Genomic DNA, 20,959 nt, shown 5'->3' on the forward strand with positions numbered 1-20,959 from the left:
ATGAAAACACCAAAGAAAAACTCCTTCGACTAAGTCAGAGGCGGAGAAGCCCCTTACAACAATTCAAAGTTCAAGAAAAGAATATAGAAACTTAGTACATAGTGTGTTATTGAACTCCTAACTATAGGGTGTTATTTAAAACGTTCTGAAAAAATGTTACCGTTGCTGACGTGGTATTAGAGGTGGCTCCAAATCCATCTAGGGCACCTCCAAGTGGATAAAACGTTATCCTCATCACAACGATAGCCTAACGACTATTGTTCATTGGAGGCGCCTTGATTATTGTTCATCCGATGCGCCTTCAATTCATTGGAGGCACTTCCGGTCCTTTTTGTGGCAAAACTTAACTGAATGTCCACGCTCATTTGGGTGATGCTCTAGCCGTCTAGATTTGAGCTCACTCAAATCTAACTCTTGTCTTCTTCTCGAATAGACTTCCTCCCCGACTTCTAGTCCCTCGAATGCACTACGCGCGTCCTTCTTGCTCCATCGGTGTACTCTTTCACAGCTTCTTGTCCCTCGGATGTACCAAGTCTGTCAACTCGTTTCTCGTGTCATCCTTCTTGCTCACTACGTCTTTCACTGGACTTCTTGTGTTCCTAACTTCCTACGCACTCAGATACAAGACATCAAATACATAGAGTCTACCTTAACATGATTGATCATATTAAAACTAACTCAGGATACTAATATTTTCCTTATTTTTAATATGTATTAACCCGAGTTAAGATTAGGGTAAATAAATAATAATTTAAAATTGTTTAACACAATTAATTTTGTAATTTGGTACAAGCAAAAAATTACAAACTTAAATTTTACAATCTCTCCATTAACTTAATCCCCTATAATTTCTCTCTCTTTCATCACATAAAATAAATAGGGTAAAATTTAAAAAATAGCAGAGGAAATTTTGAATCTTTTTCTAGGAGATTACATATACGAGGAAAGTTGAATATTTTTAATGCAATTAATTTTCAAAGAGATTAATTTTTATAAATTAAAGAGCAGATTTCCAAAAGAAATTGAAAATTATTTTTAACCATTGAAAAATAATGAAATTTTTTGGCAATATTAAATTTCCATGAGTAGACAATTGTTCGTAAAGAGAGAAATTAATTTGCTTTATAAAAATAGTTAATTTTAAAATTAAATACTTAAAAATAAAATTTGACTTTAAAAAATCATGCTAAGTTTTTTTTTTTAACATTCGAAATAGAATGGTTATCTTTAAAAAAAATCGAGATTTTAAAAATCAATCCCCCAAAAATTTTAATTTGAAAAACATGATTTTTAGTAAAAAAAATTAAAATTATTTCTACAAACAGATAACATTTGTCTCTATCACAAAAAATTTAAAACAAATTAAAATTAGACAGAATGCTTGCCATACATAATTTTTCAAAATAAATATAGATTTCTATTAATAAAAATTTCTAACAAAATAAAAAATCCAACATGTCAAAATAGATTTCAGAATCTAAACTAAATTTCAACTTAATAGATTCATCAAGTATTTTCTATATATATATATATATATTTTATACTTTTACAATTTGACAAATACCAGTTAACCACTCTAACACATCTAGAATTTTGAATTCGTGACAAATTTGAATTTGAGCATTCAGAATCCTTTAATATTTCTATTTTTTTTAGTTTTACATTTTCAATTTTGATTTTATCAAAGTCTCTAGTAGGCATGCATGTTTATTTTATATACTTGGTCCTAGTTTACATAAGGTTCTACATAGCATTTTTATAACATCATAAAGTTGATCAATAGGTAAGAGACGTTCCTTACTTACCACATCAGATTTGTAGGTTGATGATCCCCTTTCATCGTTGCTCTCTTCTGAAATGGCTTCGTCGTCTTCTTCTTAGTGGCTAGCCATTAGTGCGAGTCTGTCGTATTGTTTCATCTTGGTCTCTTCTGATGATAACTCGCTCCACGTTGCTTTTAGGTTATTATGCTTGGATTTTTTTGACCCTTTACATTTTTCCTTTTATTTGGTTTTCAGTTTCAGACAATTATCTTTGATATGTCCTTCTTTATCGTAGTTGTAACACCTATTTCTTCTGCTCTGTAGAAGCTTCTTAGCTTGTGTCTTATAAAAATTATTAGATTAAAAAAACTTTTTAAATTTTCTTATCATGTAAGTCTCATGATCCTTGTCGAGGGATGACTCTGAATCCAATTTGACCTTTTTGTTTTTAGGGCAATGTTGTTGTTTGACTTTTCTATGTCTTTAAGACTTGTACATCAAAATTCATGAAGTTTGAAAGTCGAAAATAAATTTTCTAACATATTTACCTCAAAGTCCTTGGTGATGTAGTATGAGTCTACTATAGTTGTCTATTTCAGTGTTCTCAGAAATGCATTTAAAACATACCTTAATGAGTCATGATTTGTTACTATTTTATCGAGATTGTTGAGTTCGGTGATCAGTTCCTTGATCTTTGAGTATATTGAGCGACCTTTTCTCCTTCTATCTGGAGGTTGGTTAGTCGATTTTTGAGAAGATCTCTCTTGGATAGTTTTGCTTAAGTCATGTCTTCATGAAACTCTAGGAACTTCTTCCAGAGTTCTTTAGCAGATTCGTAGGCACCGATCTGTTTGAGCTTTTGGGGCGGTAGTACGTTCAGTAGGTGAAACTCTACTTTGTTGTTGGTCACGAAGTCAACTTGTTATTTTTTGTTCTAGTTAAGCTCTTCCTTTTTTTTTTCTATTCTCATCCTTAGGCACTTTAAAACCATACTTTATTATTAGTAAAATATTGAAATCAGTTTTTAAATATACCTCCATTTTATACTTCCAAAGTGTGAACTCCCTCTTAAATTTCGATGGATAAATAATGGATATGACTATCATCTTATTGCTTTAGTCGATGCTTAGTCTTTCTAAGGCGTCTTAGCTCTCATACCATTTGTTGGATCGTTTGGACCGACTAGAGGAGGTGAATAGATAATTTGCAAATTAAGTTAGGAATTCTCTTATTTCTATTGAGCAAGGACAGACTTAATTAAACAAAAAATAATAACATAAATTAAAGTAAGAAAGCCAGAAATTATTTAGTTACAACCTACGTGGTTGTTAATCTAAGGCAAATAAAAGCATTAAAGAAAAACTCCTTCTTTGACTAAGTCAAAGGCGGAGAAACCCTTTACATAAATTGGAAGTTCAAGAAAAGAATATAGAAATTGAGTATAGAGTGTGTTATTGAACTTTTAACTCTAGGGTTGCTATTTATAAGGTTCTGGAAAAAAGTTATTGTTACTGACATGGTATTGGAGGCTCCTTCAAACCCATCAAGGGTGCCTCCAAGTGGATAAAACATTATCCTCATCACAATGGTAGCCTACTGACTATTGTTCATTAGAGACGCCTTTAATCAGCTAGAGGCGCCTCGACTATTGTTCATTTGAGGCGATTTCAATCTATCGGAGGTGCCTTCTATCTTTTTTGCGGCATACCTCAACTGAATGTTTGAGGTGCCTCTGATCTATCCAAGGCGCCTCAAACACTGTTCACCTGAATAATCAATTTCACCATTAACTATTCTTTTTCTTGTGCTCGCTTGGGTGATGCTCTGATCATTCAGAGTTGAGCTCACTCGAACCCAATTCTGACATTCTTCTCAAGTAGTCTTCCTCCTTGACTTCTCTTCCCTTGTATGCATCGCGTGAATCCTTCTCACCCCACCGATGTACTCTTTCATAGTTCTTCGTCCCTCAAATGCACCGAACTAGTCAACTCGCTTCCCGTACCATCCTTCTCACTCATTGAGTCTTCCGCTCAACTTCTTCTATTCCTAAGTCCCTACATACTTAGATACAAGACATTAAACATACATGACCTACCTTAACCTGGTTGATTACATCAAACTAACCCGGGGTACTTACACCTAAGACTCCTTTAGTTTGTTAAATATGAAACTTTTAAATTTTGAATGGTATATATCTTGTTGAATCATCATGGGTCGGCTAGAGGGGGTGAATAACCTTGTAAAGTAAATTTACAACTTTCTCTTTCTTTTATCTTTAGCAAGGATACAATATTAGATAACAGAAAATAATAACATAAAAAAGTAAAAGACTCCAAATTTTATTTGGTTACAATTGGGGAAGTTGTTAATCCAAGATGATGAAAAAGCTCCACTAAAAATAACTCTTTCGTGAAGGAAAGCAGAGTAGTCTTTTAGACTTTGAAAGATCATAAACTTATTAGGAAAATGATTACAGTGATTGTATTTGAACTCCTAGCTCCAGAGTACTATTTATATCATTATGGGAAAAGTTACCGTTAGGCTGACGTGGTTTGGAGGCGCTTCCAAAGACATTCGAAGCACCTCCAAGTGTTTAAAATGTTATCCTTGTCAAACATTAACTTTTTGGTTATTGTTCACTCGAGATGTCTCCGATCAGCTGGAGGCTCCTCGACTATTGTTCATTCAAAGCATCTCCCATCCAACGGAGGCACCTCCAACTTTGCTTACAACAGAAGCGCTGCCGGTGCACGAGGCATCTCCAAAGACATTTGAGACGCCTCGAGCATTGTTCATCCGAAATGTCAATTATAGTATTGACTATTCTTTTCCTCGCGCTCACTTAGGTGATGATCCAGTCATCCTAAATTGAGCTTACCTAAACCCAACTATGACCTTCTCCTCAAGTAAGCTTCTTCCTCGGCTTCTCGTCCCTCGAATATGCCGCGCGTGTTCTTCTTATTCATCGGTGTACTCTTCCGCAGCTCCTTGTTACTCGGATTCATTGAGTAAGTCGACTCACTTTCTATGTCATCCTTCTCGCTTGTTGCGTCTTCCACACAATCGACTTCTTATGTTTTTAAATCCCTGCACACTCAAACAGAAGGAATCAAATACATAGGGCTTAACTTAACTCAGTTGATCATATTAAAACTAACCCAGAGTACTTGCAAATTTATCTGTCAATTTTGTCTGAAAAATTAGTTGATAGACCTAAATAACTCTGAATCCTTTCAAATCAGAATCATTGTACTCTTACAAGCCTCCTTAACGTATCCATGCCCTCATATTTAGAATTTGAAAGTGTAAATTTAGAACAATGAATTTTTAAATGGGATGAGAAAAATTTGAACGTGGAAATAAAAAATAATAAATGTGAAAAAAGGAGAGGGATATAATGAAAATGTGATATATGTTTTTGGAATTATGAAAGTTGAGTAGGTGAAATGAATAATACTAAAATTTAATCATGCGATTTAGTAAAATACAAAATATAAATGAGCTTCATTAAATAGAATATTAAATTTATTAATAAACATTCGATCCATTTACATTATAATAACCACCTAATGACTATTTAAATTAATACTTATATCTTGTTTAGTTGGATAAAGAGGAATGATTCTCGCAGCGAACTCGGTCAGCGAAAACTCATCGCGACCGAGTTGGCTGCTTGCGTGGCGGTGCCCACCTCAGCGCGAAGCCCGTGCCCTAACTTTTTCTCCTCCCCCTTTCTCTTGCGCGAAAAGCCCATCGCATCCTCTCCTGCCCTAACTCAGCTCCTCCTCCTTCCTCTTTCGCGATTCTCCTTCGCGAAGCTCCCGAGCCGCTTCTGAGTTCCCTTTCGAGAAGAGAGAAGCGAAGCCCGTCGCTTCCTCCCCTGCCCTAACTCAGTTCCTCCTCCTCCTCCTCCCTCTTTCGCGAGCGTTTCTGAGTTCCCCTTCAAGAAGAGAGAAGCAAAGCCCGTCCCCTTCGCGCCCTAACTTCTTCGGTTCTCCTTCCTCTTACTCCCAATGAGTTTTCTTTCTTTTTTTTCACAGTTCACGTTTTTGCTCCATTTGCATGCCCTAACTCCTCCTTCTTCTTCCCTCTTCCTTAGCACCAGTAGACAAGGAGCAATTTGAGTTTGAGCACCAACTAGCATATAGCACATCAAGTTTTGTGTGAAATCAGGCTTCGCTCTACTTTGTCGGTCGCAACTTCGGTAACCCACTTTTTTCTTTTCATCTCTGCTGCACCTCGATTTTTTGTTGAAGTAATAGCACCAGCAGACCTAGCTACGGGGTGAAGTAATAGCACCAGCAGACAAGGAGCAGTGAGCACTCTTTGAGGTAATCAACTTCTATTCCATTTGTTGTTCTTCTTCTTCGGCGCTTCATGGTTCTTACAATGTTCAGGTTCTTAAATTGGTCAGGTTCTTAAATTGTTCTTACAATGTTCAAGTTCTTACAATGTTCAGGTTTTTAAATTGTTTAGGGTCATGTTCTTAAAATTCTTACAATGTTCAGGTTCTTAAATTGTTTAGGGTCATGTTCTTAAAATGTTCAGTTTAAGTTCTTAAAATGCTTAGGTTCTTGAAGAATGCTGTAGATTTATCAATAACAAAGAAAGAAAATATATTTGCGGTAGTAATGTGAAATGAAAGTTTTTTCTTCAGTATCAACTCATAATCATATTTAGAATTGACCATAGTATTTGAATATGTGGATTTACCTTCGAATTCACTGCTCCTTTTGATTGCTAATATCCAAAAGGTATTATTGATTTGCCCTTTTATTAGGTTGTTATTTCATGGCTGAATCAAGTTACAGCAACATCGACAATACAAGATTTCAACATGTAACATGTAGGGAATGCGGAGAAAGAACAATGGTGTGTGTTTCTAAATCAAACAAAAATCCTGGAAGATACTATTACAGATGTGGGCAACATGGATGGCAAAAGTGGGTGACGACTGATACTACTTCATCCTGCAAAATTGAAAGTGAACACCATGCTTCTCATGGGCATAATCAAAGAATAATCAATGTACCAAAATTCATTTGGATATTAGTGATGGTGAACTTGATTCTCTGTGCCGTAATCTAGATTGGGTTGTTAGTTCATCTGTTTAGTTAGTGTTAAGTAATGTTTGCGTTGTAATGTACAAGCTGTTAAGTAATGTTTGTGTTGTAATGTTTTGGCTATTAATTCATTTGGATATTGTAATGTTTGTGTTAAGTAATGTTTGTGTTCTATGTGATGCCATTGATTTGAGAATCATTCCTCTTGTATAATTTATGTGATGGTTATGCTAATACTGTGGTAATAATTTATGTGATGCCATTGATTTAGTAATGTCTGTACTATCCATTCATGCTTCTTGATTCTAATTAGTGTGTTTTGCCCAACCTAGCTTAACTCTATCAGCATGGTGGGATATTGCTATATGGCTGTTCATTGACTCTGAAGAAAGACCAATATTAAAATTTTAGCTTTTCAATTCTCAATATTTTTGTTACGTACAATACTTTTTCCAACATACCTTAAAATATTAGGCGACTAAAATTTCTTGGTTATGACGTACCATAGGTGAGCCTTTCTATGATCTCCATTCTCTACTTTTTTTTCCTTGACCCAATATTGTTATTAGCAGTTAGTTATTTGCCTTTACCATAGTAGAATTCCATAGCTTGTAGTGTGTTCTGTTTCGGGCTGGAAACCACCAAAACCCACATGAGCACTGGATCGGTCTGCAGACCGATCCAGTGATACTAAGGATTCACTGATCGGTCTGGTGACCGATCAGTAACCACACAAAAAGTTTCTGTGGGTTATCTGATCGGTCTGTGGACCGATCAGTAACCATACAGAAACAGAAGCATTCTGTGGGTTATCTGATCGGTCTACAGACCGATCAGAAAGAAGCGATGGGATGCGCTGGGACTCAAAGCGATAAGCGATAAGGGGATCGGTCTGTGGACCGATCCACGCACAAGCTGATCGGTCCACAGACCGATCAGACTCATCCCAGACCGATCTCCTGATCGGTCCGGAAGGCTATGGATCGGTCTGTTGACCGATCCACAACATGTATCGTACCAATTCCATCAGAAGAATAAGAACAAGCCCTTTATGCTGTATTTCACTGCAAGGTCTTAACAGAAACCTCATGTAATCATGTTATATATTTCAAAAAAGAAAATTTTGAATGAGTCTCAGAAATATTCTAGCAATCTTTCTCGTGAATCAGTGATGGAGCAACTCATCCATGCAAATCAGGGGCTGAATTTTCAACAGCAGAATAAAGATTTATTTAATGTAACTCCAAATTAAGCTAGAATAACACTTCCATAGACTCCAGATAGAAGCTAGAATAACATTGTCACATTACAAGTAAGCTATGCCAATTCCATTAAAGTAACTCCAAATCTAAAAAGACTCCAGATACATATACATACGAGCTCAACAATTATGCCAAAAAAAACAACAATGAACTAGGCTCCAGTTACATATGCAGGTCAGACAACAGCTTCAGAAAAAGCTTCAGACCCAGTAACTCCCTGCAGCAGGTTCAACCCTCATATATCATAAAAGCTCCAGCAGAATTTTACTCAGGACAACAAGCTGCAAATTGAAAGAGTCGGCTAATAGGATAGCAATTATGCAAAAGGAAAACAGAAACCAAAATATGCAAATTGATATTGACATAGATTACAAGCAATCAGCCACCAATCAACTCCCTGCAGTGATTTCAGAACAGCAGGTCATACAATAGTTTCAGAACAAGCTTCAGAACCAGCAACTCCCTGCAGTGATTTCAACCCATCATATATCATAGAAAAAAAATTTAAACTAGCTAAAACAAGACCACACAATTATTTTAGGTATCTATTATATGTATCATTTACCTTCTTTCGGGTCTTTGCAATTGATTTCTTCATAATTTGTTCAACCTTAGATTGTTTCCTCTTTGTAGGTGGACGACCTCGAGATCTTACTTTTAATGGAGAATGTATTGCTTTTGCACCGGATGTAGATACTTCTTTCAATTGTTCAGCCCTTGAATGCTCAAAATCAATAGCAATCAATTTTTCCTTCGTGTCTTTCAACATTTCCACCAAAACTGAACAACTGTTGTCATTTTTTGCTCCAAGTTGTTGAACCTCTTGTATCAATGGAGTGAGAATATTATACCGATGTCTTTCTCCATCACAACCATAATCATCATAGATGTTACTGATACTTTGATAACCACGCTTAATATCTTTGCGCGTAATACTTCTTCAATTGCAATTGCCATGGCGCGACATTGGTCTGTGATTATAGCCTTTGGAGCACGTCCGAGCATACATGACAACCAAGATTTGAACAACCATATGAAAGTTGCTAAGTCTTCACTTGATAATAATCCACATCCTAGCAAAATAGATTGACCATGATGATTCACCCCAACAAATGGAGCAAATGGCATGTCATAACTATTAGTCAAATAGGTTGTATCAAAAGTCACGACATCAGAAAAGTATTCATATGCAGCCCTACATCTTGCATCTGCCCAAAAAATATTTCTTATTCGAGATTCCCCATCTAAATCAAGCACATAAAAAAAGTTAGAGTTCCTACTTTGCATGCGACAAAAATAATTACTCAAAGCTTCAGCATCTCCATCCCCTAACCTCAACCTTCTAACTTCTGAAATATAATTTCTACACTTTCTCTCATCAAATGCTAAATTCTCATAGCCTCCAGCCTCAACTACAAATGATTGAAAACTTTTACATAAAGTTATTCCAGCTTGATCATTTAACTCTAATTTTCTCTTTGTAGCTGAATCCAATACTTTATTACATCTAAAATGTCGTGACTTTCCAAGGCTCAAAATATGATTATGATCAAGGCATACACTAGTTATCACAAAGCTTCCATCATTGCGAATAACAACATTAATCTTAGCTTTGCAATTCGTCTTAGTAGAAGGTTGAGGGTATAAAACATTTTTTGCTTGAGATACTTTTCTATCATTTTTGGCACATCCAATAGAGAAATATTTTTGCTTTCCATCATCTCCATTTCTACCACCTAATTTGCAAATACCGAAACCAACATTCTGAGCATAGGAATTATAAAAAATACGAACTTCTTCTTCAGATAAAAAAGTCATTCCAATCTCAGGGAGCTTGACTTCATTTACACTAGATGGAGATGGGTCTTGATCCATATGGTCATTGTTATCCGTTATCTCATTTGAATTAATTTTTCCTTCTTCCATGATACTTTCTTCACCTACATTGATTTAAAAAATACAGGGCCAAAAATAAATAGAAAACATAGACAGGATCAAAAAACATGAAACAAAGTGGAGAAAAACAAAACAAAGCTAAAAAAAAGAATATAGACCTTCAATTCTTCACCCGGTTCATATAATTTGTAAACAGTAGACTAATTTGCAGGCATACAACTATGAGCATGAACAAAATTCAAGCAAACAGTAGACAAAATACCCTTTAACTCAGTCAATTTTTAATCAAGCACGAAATTGAATGTTGAAATCGAATCGGAGAGGTGCAGCAGAGATGAAAAGAAAAAAGTGGGTTACCGAAGTTGCGACCGACAAAGTAGAGCGAAGCCTGATTTCACACAAAACTTGATGTGCTATATGCTGGTTGGTGCTCAAACTCAAATTGCTCCTTGTCTGCTGGTGCTAAGGAAGAGGGAAGAAGAAGGAGGAGTTAGGGCATGCAAATGGAGCAAAAACATGAACTGTGAAAAAAAAGAAAGAAAACTCACTGGGAGTAAGAGGAAGGAGAACCGAAGAAGTTAGGGCGCGAAGGGGACGGGCTTCGCTTCTCTCTTCTCGAAGGGGAACTCAGAAACGCTCGCGAAAGAGGGAGGAGGAGGAGGAACTGAGTTAGGGCAGGGGAGGAAGCGACGGGCTTCGCTTCTCTCTTCTCGAAAGGGAACTCAGAAGCGGCTCGGGAGCTTCGCGAAGGAGAATCGCGAAAGAGGAAGGAGGAGGAGCTGAGTTAGGGCAGGAGAGGATGCGACGGGCTTTTCGCGCAAGAGAAAGGGGGAGGAGAAAAAGTTAGGGCACGGGCTTCGCGCTGAGGTGGGCACCGCCACGCAAGCAGCCAACTCGGTCGCGATGAGTTTTCGCTGACCGAGTTCGCTTCGAGAATCATTCCTCGTTGGATAAAATGATAAATGAGCTTTAACAACACTTGAATCAAAATGTTTGATTCAAATACACAGGTAAAATAACAAATAATTAAGTGGAAAGCTAAAATAATTCTTAATCCATTTGTTCATTTACCCATCCTTCAAGTTGTCCATCTTTTCAACCTAAACAAACCTCAAATTCCTAAGTTTGCCCCAATAAAACCTCCTCTCAACTATATACGGATCGAGATGGTACGACAATTTAGATAGACGGATCATATACAAGCCGCGATTCATTGACCTATAACACAATCCAAATATCCGACCCATTTAATATATGAATCGAAATTCAAATTAATCTAACTCGCGTATCACTAAACCAAATAGTCAAAATTTATTCCAAATTCACTCAAGCCCACACACCACATGAAACTTATATACACAGCCACATTGCAGTTTGATGCTCCTCTCCTAGCATATGAACAAGTGATCATCATCCCTAATGGTGCATATCTCATCAATTTCAGCACCATCAGCTGAAAGAACTTTGCTCCTTTGCATCCCAAATGAACTCTCTGCACACAAAAATTCAGCAGTTGTTAACTTGTGAATTCATCTCATGTCGATCGAGAATGCTCTCAACTTATCGTATATACCTGCGAGCCTCAGTAGCTCCTCCATTGAATCAGGGAGAAAAATGAGCTTCCCTGCGATGATTGTGTCTTCCTTCTCAGTCGATCCGGGGCGATATCCATGGATTGTCACTCTCTTGGCTAACTCACTTGAGGTTGGAGTGTAAGCTTCAGGCTGTTCTCCTGCATGATCCAACCAAGTTTTTGAGACCTTATTCATGGATAACTTGAGCACTTGAAGGGAAAATTGTTGGATTTTATTTCTCCATTATTTTGTAACATATTACCGACAAATTAATGCTTAGAAAAATTCCTTCAAAAATACCTTCCAAGCCAGCATCAATGTATTCTTGTTCGTCCGAGGGTTCTTCTTCGGTCACCTGGCTCAGCACTTCCGGCACGAATGGGACCTCTTCGACTAAGTCCTTGCTGAGTTCCTTGAGGAACTGAGGCAGTTCAAAAAACCAACCAAAGTCAGTCAGATGGCAATACAATGTGGAGCACAACAAGCCCTTTGCAGCTGCTGAACCTGAACAAAGTTGGAAAAGACCATCTTCCCGTCGGCACTATAAGGCTGCGCAATCTGCATGAAGTGCCGATGGCTTATCCGAACGACTTGGCAGAGCCTCTTGCTGCGAACCGTGAACGGCTGCGGAATGTTGAAGATGACCCCGATCTCTCCCAGCACATCGCCAGCGCCTAGTGTCGTCAGAAACTGAGAATTACCTCATGTCAATCAACAATAACAACAACAATCAAGTCTTATTCCACTGAGTAAGTGAGGAACTTACCTTTTCTGTGCCGTTCTTTGATGTCAAGACAACCTACAAGATCGCCGACCGGAAAGTTAGAGGGAGTAGGAGTTTGAAACATTAATTGGGGGGACATACCACTGCACCAGAGACAATGATGTAGAAGTCTGTTGGGATCTCATTCTCTATGATGATGTCCAATTTGGGGGGGAAGTACTCCGCTTGCATCTCCGAAACCTGAGAGAAGTTTATGACATCGCGTTGAGCTAGCTCGATAACTAACATCGTCACGATACCGAAACAGAGAGACCAAAATGGTCACCAGCTGAATTGTGAAGTCTTTGGAGACTCCCTTGAAGAGGTATGTGCCTTCCACTGTGCGTTGGAAGAGGTACTGTGCGATTGTCGATCGGATGGCCTTGGGCAGGTCGGCGATCACTTCTTCCTGTTGCAGCTCCATGGTTTTGAACTTGAGCTGGAGGTGCGCCATCATCTGCTCCCTCATGCCCTCCGGCAGCCGGTGCTTGCTCGCGAATCGCGAAATGTTGTGTATGGTGTCTCGCTAAATAAGTTAACAGGTCAATTCTCTTATTTCATACAAGTATAAGTATGTATGTATGTGAGTACCATGAGGAAAGTACGGGTCGCGGCGTGGACGATGAGATTGGTCATGTTTCCGATGAGGTAGGCGGTGAGGCCGATGTTGAAGAGCATGAGAAAGATGGTGAATATCTTCTCGCCGGTGTTCCACGCGTGGAGGTCGCCGTAGCCGACGGTGGAGAGGGTGGTGATGGACCAATACATGGAGTAAGTGTAGCCCAACCAAATGCTCCGATCTTCGAAGTTCGGGACTGTGCTTCCGATCCATGTGCGTTCCTTGTCGTGGTAGTGAATTGCCATCCAATAGTAGACACAACCCGCTGAGTGCACCGCAAATAGTGTTACCTACAAGGAGCCAAGTGATTGGGTTCGAGCAAGACTAGGATAAATTAAAGCAATCCTAACTCGATCGATCTTGATATTCGAGGAGAAGAGGCAGGTAATTTTGTGTGGACTTACACAAATGAGCTTGGCACATCTTGTCCAGAAGTAGCTGAACCTGATGTCCTTCTCCAGCCTGCAGCATATCAATGAATTTGCTCGGTGAATTAAAAGAATAACGCCATTTTGTTTTTTTTAACCCAAATAATAATATTAAATAATTTTAAATAAAATATAGCATTATATAAATTCAAATTTTAGTAAAAAGTTGACCGAACCATGACCTTGCAAAGAGCTTGCTGGCTCGCCGGAGCCGCCACAGGCGCAGCAGGCTGACCACCCCGAACACCGACCCGCCGTTCCTCTTCCCGGTGAGAATCCGGTATATGATCTGGAACGGCACCGTCGACGCCACGTCCATCACCAGCCCCGGCGACCTCAGGTACCTCTTCGCGATCTTCCTCCGGTCGTCCACCAGCAGGAACGTGGAGCGGTTGAAGTAAGCGACGAAGAAGGAGACCACGATGTCGATCCCGAAGAAGACGTCGACGACGAGGTCGAACACCAGCAGCGACCCCGAGCCCACCTGCTGGAACGCCAGCTCGAACGGGGACGCCCACGCAGAGTAGAACACCAGCACCATCAGGAACATCTGCCACAGCCTGCACCCAAATCCAATCCACAATCCGATCAATTGTCTACAAATCAATGATCGTGAATCGCCGTAGCTCCGGCGGCGAGGCGAACCTGTATCGAGGATCAAAGGGGGCGATGACGAATCTCTTGAGCTCCGGGTGGCTGCCGTCGAGGCCAGCTCCGAAGGCGGGGAGGAGGCTGCTGGAGAGGGCGGCGAAGCTCTTCAGCTGCCCGCTCGTGTGCCGTCTCGCGATCAGCCGTGGCGCCGCCGTCTGCTTCGCCTCGCCCTCTGCGGCGGTCAGCTGCTGGTCCGAACCCTCCGGCGCGACTCCGACTCTGCTGTTCATCGTGATTAAATTGCGTCGACGGCCGGCGATCTTTCCGGTCGGAGCAAGAGCTCCGATCCCTAAAGGTCTTTATAAATGCAAGAATTCTGATCAAGTTGTTGTTTTTTGTTGTGAATTATTGCAGGAAAAAAATGTCAACTGCTGATGAGGTGCCAAGCACGAGCTTAGAAAATATATTTGTTGTTTAGTTGACTTTAGGGTTCTTTAGTTGAATAGAAAATTGAATCTAAACCTTTTCAGGATCGATTAATTTGAATAAATTTAAGAAATATATAAAAGAAAAGATTATACAATTATACGAATTGAAGATGATACGGACGGTTAGGAACGATCCCAGATATATGACAGTTAAAATTAAGATGGAGTGACGGTTTAAATTAAGGGAAGGTGATAGTTAGAGAGTCATTCTCAATAGGACTTGACCCCTCGCATAATGCTAAGGTCTTCAATACAAGGACGGTCAACCCAACGGTCGATCGGATCCAAAAAACCTAGTGCACCTCGCTTGTACTAAAACACTTAATATCTATTCAACCAACTATCATCCGTTTGGGTTCAAGAAAGGACTAGCCTATCACAAGGTCGATCGAGAATAATATTCAGTCAGGTCCTGAAAATTCAGCCTTTTGCTCTAAGTGAGACTTAATATGTAGTCGGATAAACATATGGATCGTTACTATTCATTCCTCCATCCACTTGTATATGGGCGGTTGGGTATAAAGTTGACCAGAATTACAGGACCCAATAAATATATAATACAAATCTCAAAGAACCCTAATCGGATCTCTGGAACTCAGGATAACACTTCAGACACTTCAGGGACAAGCCTTCTAGCAGAAAGATGATAAGCTAAAAGCACGAATTGGGCCTCTTGGGCTCAATTTCCCATTCTTTAGAAGTATCCCTGCTTATGGGCGGTCGGTCATAAAGCCGTTCAAAACAAAGATACTTGGTTCTCTATTACTTCATAATTAGATCTCCAGCATTACACGACATATATCCGAGCAGCCTTAAGGGTCGAACGCCCTACCATAATCAGATCTCCAGCATTACACGACATATATTCGAGCAGCCTTAAGAGCCAAACACCCTACTATAATCAGATTTCCAACATTACACGATATATATTCAAGCAGCCTTAAGGGTCGAACGTCCTACCATACTTAGTACTCTACTTTTATATATACACCCGGTCGATTGAATATCTAGTTGGGATATCTTCGGAGATCACATTGTCAGAGAATCGTAACAGCATATCAGAGAATAACAACTGTTTGCCAGAAAATATATTTTTGTTGTTACATGAGCATTCAATAGAACCTTCCTTGAAGGCAATTCTACATTTTCTATCAACCGATACATTGTGATAACATATTCTTTCAACCCCCACATTAATGACGTAAGTTACAAAAAGAGTGTACATGAGTAACGGAAGATTTATCGGACGGTGACTATACATCTCTCATGCTGCATATATTCCCTTACTCGATAGCTTCTAAAATCGATATTCTTTGCCACATCATGATTGCAGAAGTTATTAGAGGTGATATATAAAAGGGGTCATCTCCGTTGGCAAGGTACGCCTTTTAGATCATTTACACACGCGCATTCTATTGTTCTTCTCTTCGTTTTGCTCGCTCAGACATCGTACTGACTTGAGCATCAGAGGGTCTTCGTCAGAGACCCCTTACTTGATTTTTGGACACTGATATTCTATTTGCTCGTTTAATGTGTGTGCAGAGAGATTCTTTACTCTAGACGACAACCTTCCTTCTGATTAAAAGTCTTCTTCCGGTTACCATCTGAGTCACCTATCCAACACACTATCTCTCCAACTTTCCGATCAGATAAGAAGAGATTGATTAGTTGCAAAATGTTTAGAGTAAATTAATTTCCATAAAAAAATTTAAGTATTCAATTAGATATTTTTTTTGTTTTGTTAAGAAAAGTATGTGTCAATGTCACATTCTATTGATTTAATATAAAGTAATTAACTTTAAGCAAAATTTATTGTTATTATTATCATCAAAGTTGATGTTTGTACTACTTACCAATGTCTAAATCTGATCCATCACAATTATCTAAACAAATATCATATTTATATGTCTTTTAAATTAAATAATCTTTGATGAGTTAGCAAATGTTCTTTTATAATGATGTGGTTAAGAAAATTTTATCAAAAACAATATAATTTTTTCAATGACAACTAATACATCTAAGCATGCATGCCCAATTTTAATGTTTTAAAAAGCAAAATTATTCACTTCTAGTTTGAAGTTGACTTTATTCAACATCAAACAACCTTTCTACGAACCCACTTCAATTAATGTATATTAAACACGCTTCATCTTCTCAAGCACCAGAGATTTTGTTTCTTTAATACATCTTCTATGTCAAGTCGATTGTTCTCGTCGTTACGGGTTTTCTAGTGGGCTTATGAGTTCCTTGCGTTTTCAAAGGTTTCCCGACATCAAATACATGTAGAAATTAATCTATTTCTTAAGTAGGTGAAACTAATACAATCGTTCTTTTTGTCTTAGTATATTTTTATGTTCATAAGTTGTTCATATTCTAGTTTTCCCCTTGTAGAGACAATATCTTCTTAGTTGTGTTGGAATGTATACTAAAAATCTAGTTTTTGTAAACATTTATTTTAAAATAAAGAAATCACATTGGTAAAAAATATCTACATTTATTTGTTAAGTATAGTTGTTCAATTAATTTATATTGTAGATAACATGGTATGTGGTGTCACACACAGAAGATCATGTTATCGGTTCTTTATAAATTATAAATAGTAGCTCGAGACTAAGATGGAAAGGAACAAACGATTGAAATAGTCGTAGTGTAATAAGGTGTTAGTTTATCTTGACTGATAAATTACACTAGCACACTTTGAGTGTACTGAGCAGGACCATTTAAGGTAAGTTCTTTTTATACTGATTTAATAAAAGAACAAGACCTTAGTTATTATGGAAGTGTGTGCTCTTAATTCTAATATAATAACAAGCACATATATTTAGTATTTATTTCTTTGACTTATCAATGGGTGAGATTTAGCTCGATAAATCAATAAGCCCGATAAGTTAGGAAATGATATTACTTATAGTGTGTATTGTTGATTAGAGAAGGAAATTGTGTCCTAGTAATCTAGGTTGAGAATGTCTCTAAGAGGAGCTCATAAGGATTGTCATGTTAAACCCTGCAGGTGGACTTAGTCCAACATGACGATAAGGTTGAGTGACACTACTCTTGGACTAAGATATTACTTAAGTGAGTTGTCAGTAACTCATTTAATTAGTGGACATTCAACATCTTAAACACAGGGAGACTATCACACTCATAATAAGAAGGAGCCCAAAATGTAATTTGGGATTGGTGCGGTAGTTCAATAATAATTCTTTAGTGATATGAATTATTATTGATGAAATTAAGTTGTGTGTTTGGGGCGAACACGGGAAACTTATTTTCATCGGGAGACCAAAACCAATTCCTCCTCTCGGTCCCTATCGTAGCTCTTGTATATAGAGATTTATACCCACCACATGCCCACTTCTTACCCAACCCAAGGGGGTCGGCCAAGCTAGCTTGGAACCCAAGCTAGGCCCGGCCAAGACCAAGTGGTTGAGCCAAGTTGGTGGTCGGCCAATGCTTGGAATCCAAGCATGATGTGGTCGGCCACATCACATTAAAAGAGATTTTATTTATAAATTTTTCTTATGTGGATTCCATAGTTTTAAAAGAGAGTTTAAAATTTAAATCTTTCCTTTTATAGCTTTCTACAAAAGATTAAGAAAAGATTTAAAATCTTTCCTTATTTGTAGATGAAAGGTAGATTTTAATTTTGAGAAAATTTTCCTTTTTTTTTAACCATTTTCATGATTTAAAAGAGAGTTTAAAAATTAAATATTTCTTTTATAAGTTTCTACAAAAGATTAAGAAAAGATTTGATATCTTTCCTTATTTGTAGATTGAAAGGAGATTTTAATTTTTTTAGAGATAACTTTCCTTTTTGAAAATCATCCACATGTTTAAAGAAAGATTTTAATTTATAAAATTTCCTTTTTACAAACCACCACGAAGGGAAAAATTATTGGAGAAATTTTTATAAATTTTCGAAAACAAATTAGGAAGTTTTAATTCTTGTGTTGATTAAAACTCTCCTTGTTTGGGATTAGAAGGTGGCCGGCCATGTTTATAATGAGAAGAAAATTGTTTTTTTTTAAATAAATTTTCCTTTTCATGGTAGAAAAATTAAGGAAGTTTTTATTTAAATTTCCTTATTTGCCAAGACCAAGGATTATAAAAGAGGGGTAGAGGTGCCTTCATGGCTAGAGAACTCTATTCTTTTTCTTCCTCTCTTTTCCTCCTTGGTGTGGCCAGCCCTAAAGGTTCTCCCTCTCCTCTTCTCTTCTTCTTTAGTGGTCGGTTTCATCTTTCTTTTGGAGTTGGTGATGGTGGCCGGTTCTAGCTAGCAGAAGAAGAAGAGAAAGGAGGCTTTGTTTCTAGCATCCCTTGGAGCTTGGTGGTGGTGGTCGAACCTCTACTTCTCTTGGAGAATTGATGGTGGCCGAATCTAGCTTGGAGAAGAAGGAGCTTGGTGGTTCTCGTCTCGGAAGATCGTTGCCCACACAACGTCCGAGATTAGAAGAGGAATACGGTAGAAAATCAAGAGGTTATTTGCTTACAAAAAAAGGTATAACTAGTAATTATTTTCCGCATCATACTAGTTTTCTTTGTATAGTTATTTTTGGAAATACCAAACACAAGAGGTACATGATTCTAGAGTTTTCAGATTTGTTTCGAATTTGTATTTCTTTTGTTTTATTTTTTCAAATTTGTGATTCGATTGTTCTTTTTGGTTAAACCTAGAGTTATATAAGGAAATTAAATATTAGCTTTCCTTAAAAGGTTTTGTCTAGGCGGTGGTGGATGCTCCCATACCCAAGAAGGCCATGTGTCTCGCCATGTAGTCCTGGAAGCCAATTTTAGAAATTAATATTTAATTGAATTTAGAACATAGGTTGATTTGGATCAATAGTGTTAAAGTTCCGCTTGCGATCCAAGTCTAAACCATTAAGAACAAATAAGTTAAATTTGGAATCAATAATGTTAAGTTCCGTTTACGATTCCTAATTTAACTTCTAAAGAACACAATAGGTTGTTTAGGAAAAGATTCGACACTTATACAAAATTTTTGTACAATGGAACCGGTACGATCTTCCTAGGACTAACCAACAAGTTGGACTTGTTGAAAAATTTGTATGAATGAGCAATTAAATTTAGATTGTTGGATTAAGATGAACAAATATGATTCATCCAACTTGAAAGGGGATAAGTGCCCTTTTAGATGACTCAATCTCAACCATTGATTTTAAAATAGAAGTCATACAAACGAAGATGATTGTATTCTTTGGGAAGGGACATTGTGCTTCTTAGGAAGAGATGTGATCTAATTCATCTAATTCAAATTAGATGGATGAGATATAATTGAACCAAGAGGTTCTTCTATCGCTTTATTTGGTATAAATAAGATCCCTCACATTCTTATTTCATTTATTCCAATTCAAAGCAAAGCAAGAAGTGTATTCCATGCTTACATTTGGAGAGTTCGAGTAACTTCTTCGGTTTAGAGGTCTTGTAATTTGTAGTGCTACTATTATAAGATAATGTTATTATATCTTGGGAGATGATTGTCGTGTTTTGTGAGCACCGTATGCGGAATAAATTTATCTTAAAGAGATAAAGTCTAATTCTAGCCTCGACTTTGTCAAAGCAGTGTTATCCTGTCATTTTCCCAATACTCAGATTGCACCACCACCAGATCTAACAGTTTTAAAATGACTATTTCGTGCAATCTTGATATATTCATCACCGATAGCTCCTGTTCCACCGACACATGGTGAGAAATCGGAGAAATTTATAGATACTGATTTCAAGATGTGGCAAGAAAAGTGTTTAGCTAACCACATTGAACTTTGCGAGGTTTTTACATGAAGATGCCCCTTCCATATCTCAAGACGAGACTGATAAAGAAATGAGGGTGACACATGATGTTTGTGATATAGTGACTTCTTAAGTTGAAACTATAATCTTAATTTTTTGGACAACACGTATATAATGTGTATATTCCAATAACAATAGAAAATGTCAAACTGAAAAAAAATTTATTATCAACAAATTCTTAAACTTCAAAATGATTGATTCCAAAATCATGACGACTCAAGTTCAAGGGTTGCAGTTGATCCTACATATTTTGCATGCCGCATGATAATAAATGAATCTTTTTAGGTTACCACGATAATCAAGAAACTCCCACCTTCGTGAAGAGAATTTAAAAATTATCTAAAGTATAAGCAAAAGGAGATGTGTAACGACCCGCCTTCTACTAACTAAGCTGTAAGGCTTATCGTCACATTATGCCGTGCTAAACTATTCCCTGACCATCGCTAAAACTAGACGCGGAAGCTGTACTAATTAAAATTTTGCTAAGCTGTTAACATTTCTTGGTGCTACATGTACTAAGGAGTGTAATCTAAGTATACCTAACATATACTACATCCCCTATGGTCAAGGAACTGAAATATATATTTCCCAGCTGTTATCAAACCTCCCAATCGATCCACGGATCGATTGGAATAGTCGGATCGATCCAGGGATCGATCCAGACGGCTACTGTATGCGGGACATAAGTTGAATCGATCCAGTGA

The 20,959-nt window shown here is 37.7% G+C and overlaps 1 protein-coding gene across 1 annotated transcript; it reads right to left on the reverse strand.

The window, feature by feature from the left end:
• Positions 1 to 11,276: 11,276 nt before the first annotated feature.
• On the reverse strand, positions 11,277 to 14,333 carry LOC122001694 (potassium channel KAT4-like). The gene is made up of 11 exons (XM_042556586.1): positions 14,014 to 14,333; positions 13,551 to 13,928; positions 13,345 to 13,402; positions 12,913 to 13,230; positions 12,608 to 12,847; positions 12,424 to 12,522; positions 12,325 to 12,357; positions 12,063 to 12,248; positions 11,859 to 11,979; positions 11,558 to 11,716; positions 11,277 to 11,476 (listed from the first exon to the last, which is right to left on the reverse strand). Exons 1-11 carry the CDS (start codon positions 14,247 to 14,249, stop codon positions 11,373 to 11,375), a joined length of 1,932 nt encoding a protein of 643 aa, XP_042412520.1. The 5' UTR covers positions 14,250 to 14,333; the 3' UTR covers positions 11,277 to 11,372.
• Between the last annotated feature and the right edge of the window lie 6,626 nt (positions 14,334 to 20,959).

This window comes from Zingiber officinale, chromosome 7A (genome assembly GCF_018446385.1).
Source record: "Zingiber officinale cultivar Zhangliang chromosome 7A, Zo_v1.1, whole genome shotgun sequence".
NCBI lineage: Eukaryota > Viridiplantae > Streptophyta > Magnoliopsida > Zingiberales > Zingiberaceae > Zingiber > Zingiber officinale.

Bases quoted from the DNA above. Each gene is read 5' to 3' on its own strand.
- LOC122001694 (XM_042556586.1), bottom strand. From the start codon at position 14,249: ATGAACAGCAGAGTCGGAGTCGCGCCGGAGGGTTCGGACCAGCAGCTG. The intron at 13,929-14,013 runs GTTCGCCTCGCC...ATTTGGGTGCAG, and splicing joins CCCTTTGATCCTCGATACAG to GCTGTGGCAGATGTTCCTGA. The intron at 11,717-11,858 runs GTATTTTTGAAG...TGGATCATGCAG, and splicing joins CATTGATGCTGGCTTGGAAG to GAGAACAGCCTGAAGCTTAC.